This window comes from Amblyraja radiata, chromosome 30 (genome assembly GCF_010909765.2).
Source record: "Amblyraja radiata isolate CabotCenter1 chromosome 30, sAmbRad1.1.pri, whole genome shotgun sequence".
Classification (NCBI taxonomy): Eukaryota; Metazoa; Chordata; class Chondrichthyes; order Rajiformes; family Rajidae; genus Amblyraja; species Amblyraja radiata.
This window is the reverse complement of record NC_045985.1, coordinates 33,262,731-33,271,428: the sequence shown is the minus strand read 5'-3', so window position 1 is coordinate 33,271,428 and position 8,698 is coordinate 33,262,731. Positions and strand designations below refer to the sequence as shown.

At 44.7% G+C, this 8,698-nt stretch overlaps 1 protein-coding gene across 1 annotated transcript; it reads right to left on the bottom strand.

Moving 5' to 3' along the window:
• Window positions 1-3,832: 3,832 nt before the first annotated feature.
• On the bottom strand, window positions 3,833-4,432 carry LOC116990238 (60S ribosomal protein L11-like). The gene has a single exon (XM_033047778.1). The coding sequence runs from the start codon at window positions 4,401-4,403 to the stop codon at window positions 3,873-3,875; it is 531 nt and encodes a 176-aa protein (XP_032903669.1). The 5' UTR covers window positions 4,404-4,432; the 3' UTR covers window positions 3,833-3,872.
• Between the last annotated feature and the right edge of the window lie 4,266 nt (window positions 4,433-8,698).

Here is an 8,698-nt window from a genome sequence, read left to right as displayed (position 1 = left end):
CTAAGCAGTAAGAATGGTCGGCCTGTATGTTGTGTGACACTCTGTGAGTTGCATCTGGTGTGAATTGAAGTCCTTCCTCACGAACCCGGTCCGCAGCTAAGCAGTAACAATGGTCGGCCTGTATGTTGTGTGACACTGCCGAGGGAAAAGAAAATTAGTACGGGCCTAAAAGAGGTATACAAATGAAATGGATTTAGCATATACATGTAAATAAATTTGCATCCACTGGTAATTCTCAATTTAAATCAATGTGAGATACCCAATTCATGTTAAAAAAAATAGTAAGTGCTGCTGTCTGCTGCTCCGGTGCCAGTCAGGGTCCCTCTTTGACCGCTCCACTATCACCACGGCTGGTGTTCGCATGCCACCGAGTCACACGGTTGGCAAGCGGCGTTCCGGCGTTAGCTCTGGAATGTTCTGAAAGATCTCACACATGAAAATGTTAGTGCCATACATGACATTTCATATTGTGCCACTGACAATTGTATCAGTTAGGATATTACATTGTGATAGATTTAGCAAAAGAGTGAAATTAAATGTTTATTTAAAAATTACTTGCCCCTTTGCTGCTTTGAAGGCTTCGGTGAAGATGGAAGGTTCTCATTATTCCTCTCAAGTATCCTGCGTTGAGTATACAGTTGTTTCGGAGGGTTACGGATGTCAAATAGCGTTGGAACTGCATCCCAAACTAGCCTGTTCTTGGTCTGCTTGTTGTTAAACTGGCTAGGTTCGAAATGCTCAGAACAAAGACGGCAGTTATGAAGACAAATACGCCGCAGTTCGATGTAGGAGATCATGTCGGCGGGTATTCTGCACCCACTGTTGACATCTGAAATTACAGAAAATATCATGCAGTCAATATGTTCTTATTCTACATTAAATAACAGAGGTAGAAAGAAAAAAGCTCTTGAGGGGTGCTATTGGGGAAATGCTCCTGAGAAGAAAATTCGTACGGTGTTGGACAGGCTAGATGCAGGAAGGTTAGTCCCAATGTTGGGGAAGTCCAGAACAAGGGGTCACAGTTTAAGGATAAGGGGGAATCTTTTAGGACCGAGATGAGAACATTTTTTTTTACACACAGTGGTGAATCTGTGGAATTCTCTGCAACAGAAGGTAGTTGAGGCCAGCTCATTAGCTAGATTTAAGAGGTAGAATCAAGAATTAAGAATCAAAGCACTTTATTCGTCCCCGAGGGGCAATTTAAAAGGGCGCATTACAGTAGTTTTTTTGAAAAGGGACACAATCAACAAACATAAGCAGCACGCATACTGCACAATCACACAACACACGCATTTCACACACACACTGCACAATCACACAGCACACACCGCACATCAACATTCAACACATAGGAATAGTTTTAAAGTGCTTCCTTAGTGCTTCAATTAAAAAGTGCATATAGAAGGTTATTTCATTTCATATGTTCAAGAGTCAGTGATCAGCATTAAGAAGCTGGACAGCCCTGGGGATGAAGGTTGCCTTCCTCCTCTGTGTCTGGCAACCCGGACAGCGGAGTCTGCGTCCTGAGGGGAGCCACTCAAACTCAGGAAACAGGATGTGAGAGGGGTCATGAAGAATCCTGCGTGTTAACTTTACAGACTGTTGGTCGCATAGGGCAGTGAGAGTTCGGACGGGCTGCTCAATGATTTTTGAGCAGACCTTGACCACATTCAACAGGCGGTTTCTGTTTTGCAGGGTGATGGAGTGGAACCAGCTAGTGAAAGAGAAGGTTATTACATTTTCAATGAATGCGTAGTAGAATGTGGTGAGAATGTCTTTATTAATCCCAAATGACTTCAGCTTCCTGAGTAGGTACTGTCTCTGATGGCACTTTTTAAGGATTTCCTCTGTGTTAGAGGAAAACCTTAGCAGGTTGTCGAAGGCTGTTCCCAGGTATTTGTATACCTCCACTATCTCCACTGGCTCCTGCTGGATGATAGTGGTGGCTGCCTCAGCCATCTGTCTCTGTTGGCGGGAAAAGGTCACAATCATGTCCTTGGTTTTGCTTATATTTAGCTCAAGACAAGACTTTTCACACCATACTATAAAGTCCTGCAGGGCTGAGCTGTGATGTTGTGTATGGCTGGGAAGCAGAGACAGGAGGACTGTGTCATCAGCAAATTTTACAAAGTGGCAGTTTGGCTGGGTGGATCTGCAGTCATCAGTGTAGAGAATGAAGAGAAGTGGGGAGAGGACACAGCCTTGTGGAGAGCCAGTGAAGGTGAAGAGGATGTCGGACAAGGTGAGGAAGTCTATAATCCAGTGAGTTGGTGGTTGAGGTGGAAGCGGGTGATGAGCTTCTCAGCCAAAATATGTGGCTGAATGCTGATGAGAAGTCTGCAAACAGAAGTCTGGCTGTGGCCTTGGGGATTTCCAGATGCTTATGGATGGTGTTTAAGATGAATATTTTTGTGTCATCGACACCCCTGCCAGCCTGGTAAGCAAACTGCAATGGGTCCATCATCGAGCCAGTTGCCTTGGTGATGTGCTCCTTGATGATCCTCTCCATGGCCTTCATGATCAGGGAGGTGAGAGCCACCGGTCTAAGGTCATTCAGGACCTTGGTGGTGCCCTTCTTTGGGATGGGAATCACTGTTGAGTTTTTCGACATCGCGGGGACTGTGCTGCTGGTCAAAGAGCCCTGGAACAGATGCTGGAACACACCTCCCAGCTGCTCAGCACAGTGCCATAGGGTCCGCCCACAGATGTTGTCTGGCCCTGGAGCTGTGTTCTTTTTAGTCCTTTTGAGGGCTCTCACCACCTCTGATGTGTTGATGTTGAGGCCGGAGTCATCAGGTCTGAGTGTGGAGACGATTGATTCTAGCTGGGTGCTATTGTCCTTTTCAAATCTGGTGTAGAAGGAGTTGAGATCATTCGGGAGTGAAGTGAAGCTGCTTCCTGCATGGGCTTACGGCTGGTAGAGACAGAGTTCACTGCTGCCATGTTCTTGAGGCCCTGCCAAGCCGCACGGAGGTTCCCTTTTCCAAGGGTCTGCTCCACTTTGTTCTTGTATTTCAGCTTGGCAATTTTTATGGCCCGCTTGACCTCTCTGTTTACCTCCTTCTTCTCAGCTTCAGAACCGGTAAGAAATGTTCTCTTTTTCTTATTCAATAAAATTCTCATTGTACAACAGAGTGCTTATTCTGCATTAAATAACAGAGAGGTTGAAAGATTTTTACAAGTTTGCTGCCATGAGGCCTCGACTGCATCTGGGACAAAGGGGAGCACCCAGCTTTAAGGTCTGAACTATATTGAAAGTTTATGCAGACCGAATAAAATTCTCATTGTACAACAGAGTGCTTATTCTGCATTAAATAACAGAGGTAGAAAGATTTTCACAAGTTTGCTGCCATGAAGACTCGACTATCTGAGCTCTATGGTCTAACTACAGTGAGATTTTCTATATGCAGCATAAGTAATAAAAGTTCTCTTACCTTTCCTCTTTAACGGGGAACCTGAAGAAAGATATATGCTGCTCCATAGATGCTGCTGCACCCGCTGAGATTCCCCAGCAATTGTGTGTACCTCTGAAGAAAGATAAGTCGGGTCGCTTACATTGGCGATTGAAACAATTTAGCGCCGAGCAGTAGGCAACACTCGTAGATGTGGACGGCATGGTCAAATTCAAAGTTGCGAAAGCAAAAATCACATCTTTGGCCGGAAGCAGATGACGACCAGGTTGCTAAAATGAGTCGTAGAATGACCCATCAATCCGCCCATGAGCGTACTACACGTTTGCGTGAGAGTAACCCATCTTGCTCCGCTATAGGATCTTTGCCCTAAGTGCAATGGGATAACCGCGTCCTGAAAAACAACCTTTTTTTTTTTTACGGTTAGTTTGTCTTTATTGCATGTTTCACATGGTCTTCAAATTACTTGCCAGGAAGAAGGATGCCGTCATATTTCTGTTGAAACCACCTCATCGATTCTTCCTTGGAAATTTTATGCTTTGAGCCAATGCGTCCTCTTTTGACCTTCTTATCAGAAATGCTGAAACCAGGTCGCCCCATGACCACGTAGAAATCCAAACCATAAATTCCGATGCTGGGATCATATTTAATGCCCAGATCGATGTGCTCCTGGATTCCAAAGCCAAAGTTCCCAGTGTTACAGAAGTTGCTCTTCCTCAATTCATACTCCCGAACCTTCAGACCCTTCTCTAAGATTTCTTCAGCTTTGGCCCCTCGAATTGTGCAATGAACAGCAATCTTCTCATTTCTCCGAATGCCAAAGGGCCGCACCGTATAGCGAGCTTTTAAAAACACTGGGGTCTGGCCAGTGAGTTGCTCCAGCACTTTAGCAGCTCTGGTGAGTCTGTCACCACTTTCACCTACACAGATGTTCAGACATAGTTTCCTAATGCGGAGCTCACGCATAGGGTTTTCCTTCTTCTCGCCCGCCATCACCGCCGCCACACCGACCTGAAAAGCCACCTTGGTGATCATGGTATCTCCCCTGCCACGTAAGCATGCTGAAATATTGTCGCTCTCTCCCAGCCAACCTCTACCAGTACTCTTTCAAGGCAGTACGAGCCAAAGTTGCAACATCTTATACTGCACATGATTGCCGAGAACAGGAAAAACGACATATTGTCGCCTTTCATTTCTCGTTCCACACCTGATCTTTATCAGATTTGACCGCTTTTCCTCGCTGCTCGCTTCATTTGCATTTCTTCCTTAAAAGGAAGCAGCCACATTGCCGAATTGCTGCCGACTTGCAGTTACTGAGCATCGCCTCTGTGTGGCGCTGCTCCACCGCCGACGTTTCATTCACCGAAGTTGGATACAAAATGCTGGAGTAACTCAGCTGGTTAACTCAGGCAACATCTCTGGAGAGAAGGAATACCTGTACTGAGAGTCAGTGGAACGGGAAACGAGAGATATCCTCGTCGTGGCTATCCCTCGAGGTCGAGGATGATGGTTCTGTTGTTTTTATGGAGATATAGGCGGTACATAGAGCAAATGAATGAAAGATTCGCAAAAGCGGGAGGGATCACAGAGGGGGCGCAGCGAGAGAGGGTGTTGCAGAACTCTCATTGGAGTGAGGAGGATGTCGCGGCGAATCCAATCCATCGCTCCTGCCCGCTCCGTGCCTCGGCACCCCAACAGGACCCACAGAACCAAGGCCCTTAACGCCACCAGTAACGCGAGGTCACAGACTGTGCAACAGGTCTCATCCTGTTAAAACAAGGAACTTGGTTCTTGGTTCTTGGTCCTCCAAAATATTCCAAATGGAAGTTAAACTGGAGGTGGCGGAAGGTGGAGTTCACGGCGACCACGGGAGTCAGTCGTTGACGTTCGCAGTCGCCGAAATAAATCGCAAAGTGGGACAGGCCCTTTAAGCAAATAAAGTTCTTGGAAAAGAAGAGCTACCTTAAATTTTGTTGAGTCGGGTTAGGTAACCAGGGTGTTGGGGGGGGGGGGGGAGAGTGAATTGTACACATCTGTATTAGTAGCTGATATCTCAAATTGGATCGAATGCCCTCGTCTGCTCCTAATAGGTCTGGTGTAGGTTTGGTATATCGAGCTGACCATTTAACATTTTGTAAAAACGGGTCAAATGGTGAGCTTTACTTTTGTCTTCGAGAGGGTTCCACCCCGACCAGTGAATTCATAAGTTTGGTAACACTCGCTTCTCTCTCATAGGTATTTGCAACAAATCCAACTGCCTGTGCATATTATTAGTAGAACTAAGAACTGCAAATAAAATGTGTAAGAAGGAACTGCAGATGTTGGTTTACACCGAAGATAGACACAAATGCTGGAGTAACTCAGCGGTTCAGGCAGCGTCTCTGGTGAAATGGAATAGGTGACATTTCAGGTCGAGACACTTCATCCGGCTGAGAGTCGGGGAAGGGGAAACTAGAGGTATGGGAAGGTGCAGAACAAGCAGAGCCTGCGTCGATGATTCAGGATAGGTGGAGCCCATAGTGGACTGGGGACGCGGTGATATCCAAGGAATACAAATGGTGAAATTAGTAAGAGGGTTAGGGTGGAGACGGGGAGAGAGGGGATGCTCTATCATCTTTGGTTTGTACGGTACTCGAAAGGGGGTGGACAAATATAATCGCTGCCTTCAATTCCTTGCGAGTGGTGGCGAGTAGGGGGCAAGCCGATTGAGGGTTTTGTAGACATAGAGGAGAAGGGAGAAAGGGAAGAAGTTGCAGACGTGAAGAGTCACCGTCTATCTGGAACGCGGGGGACGCAAGGAGAATCGCTGCTTTCATTTCTTTAGGATTGGTGGCAACAATGGGACCTGCCAGACAGGTCATTTAATTGATCCTGGTCTCCTGGTCTTTTCTCACTCCCAGATATTCATCCCCCCCCCCCCCCCCCCCCCCCCACCCCACCCAAAGAAGGCATTGCTGGAATGAAAGTACTTAACAAACAAAAAACGACGAATGCCAGAAAGGGCTTTTGTTTTCCTTTTACACAGCGATTGTTTTTGCTTTGGAGAATAAAAAATGTCGGTGCACGCAGAAGTCACAATGTCATTCAAAAGTCAAGGGGATCTCTACTTTAAATCGAGAATAATGAATTTCTAGAGGGAGATGGTTTGTACAATACACGAAAGGGGGTGGACAAATATAGTCGCTGCCTTCAATTCCTTGTGAGTGGTGGCCCTGGATGCGGACCTGGGGGTGACATGACCTCCACTTACATGGCGACAGACAGTCTGAATGCGGACCAGGGGGGAAATGCAGCTCTTGCTGCCATCGCTACCCCCCCCCCCCCCCCGCAATCCACTTGCCAGATACACAACCAGAACATCTCCCTTATACCTCTCTCTGCAAGACCAAGTAAATAGAGTCGCTTTTATTATCAGCAATTATGTCACTGTTAAAATGTAGAAGTCGTGCCTCGACCCGAAACATGATCTGTGCATATTCTCCAGAAATGCTGCCTGACCCGCTGAGTAACTCCAGCACTTAGTGTCTATCTTTTGTGTAAACCAGCATCTGCCATTCCTTCTTATCTCAACCTGTTGCCTGGCCCGCTGTCTTACTCCATCACTTCGTGTTTTGATTTATACATCTTAGGACATTTTATAATCAAATAGGGAGTTCAAAACAGTGAAGGGATAGCCTACATATCTGTGGTTGTTAAATATTTAAAATAGGTATGTGCTGTACTCGAAAGAGAAGAAGTTGCAGACGTGTAGAGTCACCGTATATCTGGAGTGGGGGGGGGGGGGGGGGGGGGGGGGCGACAAGGAGAATCACTGCTTTCATTTCTTTGGGATTGGTGGCCACCAAATACGGACCTGGGAGAACACAACCTTCACTTACATGAGAACAATGAGTTTAAGAGTTTAAGATAGTCCCATTTCAGTTTAACGGAGTCATAGTTACACCGGCCTAGAAGGAGTAACTTGTACTTACACCCCCCCCCCCCTCTTCTTTCTCGTGTAACCAGTTCCACAGTTCTCCACATTGTTTGTCTTTTGAGATCACACCTTCCCGAGCCAACAATGGGAACTTCCAGACAGGTCATTTAATTGATCCTGGTCTTCTAGTCTTTTCTCACCCCCAGCTCTTCACACCCCCCCTCCCCACCACCACCACCACCCCACCCAAAGAAGGCATTGCTGGAATGAAAGGAATTGACAAACAAAAAACGAAGAAAGCCATAAAGAGCTTTTGATTTCCTTTCACACAGCGATTGTGAACACTAAGCACACTACAAAAAAGAGCTATTCGTACAGTAAACAATGTAGGATATCATGAACACACCAATATACTGTATTTAAAATTACACACCTTAAAGATTAAGGATCTGGTAGAATTTAAGACTGCACAAATAATTTATAAAGCAAAAAATAAACTGCTACCTGTAAACATACAAAAATTGTTCAAAGACAGAGAGGGGGGTTATAACTTTAGAGGGAAACTAAACTTGAAACAGCATTATGCTCGGACCAATTTAAAAAGTATGTGTACTTCCATTTGTGGGGTGGTTTTGTGGAATGGTCTTGACGAAACGATTAAACAAATTATGAATATAATGCAATTTAAAAAAATGTACAAAAGGTATATCTTTGAAAAGTACAGTAATGGGGAAGGAGAATGTAAATCTCACAGATGTTAATGGTGCTTGTTCTTTTTGTTCTTTTCTTTTTTTGTTCTTTTTTTCTTAATAGCTTGATTGGAGTAGTTTGATTTGAATTGTCTGTTTAGTTTATTTTATTGAATTTTGCATTTGTTAATGGTGAAGAATGGGGGGAGGACTTGACAAGCATAGGCTTCTTCCTATCCCTTTTCCAACGAGTCTAATGTGTATTATGTTGAAATTGGCTTTTGATTTTTTAATTTATGTATGTACATATATATTATGTATATGTGTATGTGTATATGTGTATATGCATGTATGTATATATGTACATGTATATGTATGTATGTGTGTATGTATTTATGTATATAAATAATTTTCCTTTTATTTATGCATTTTCATCTTTTCTTCTTTTTTTTTTTTTTAATCGTTCGAAATAAAGATAAAGATAGAGAAAGATATCATTGTTGTGCTTTGGAGAAACAAAAATGCCGGTGCACGCAGAGGTCACAATATCGTTCAGAAGTCAATGGGATCTCTACTTTAAAGCGAAAATAATGAATTTCCAGTGGGGGGTGGTTTGTACGGTACTCGAAAGGGGGTGGACAAATATAATCGCTGCCTTCAATTCCTTGCGAGTGGTGGCCCTG

Coding starts and splice junctions, on each gene's coding strand:
- LOC116990238 (XM_033047778.1), bottom strand. CDS start 4,403: ATGGCGGGCGAGAAGAAGGAAAACCCTATGCGTGAGCTCCGCATTAGG.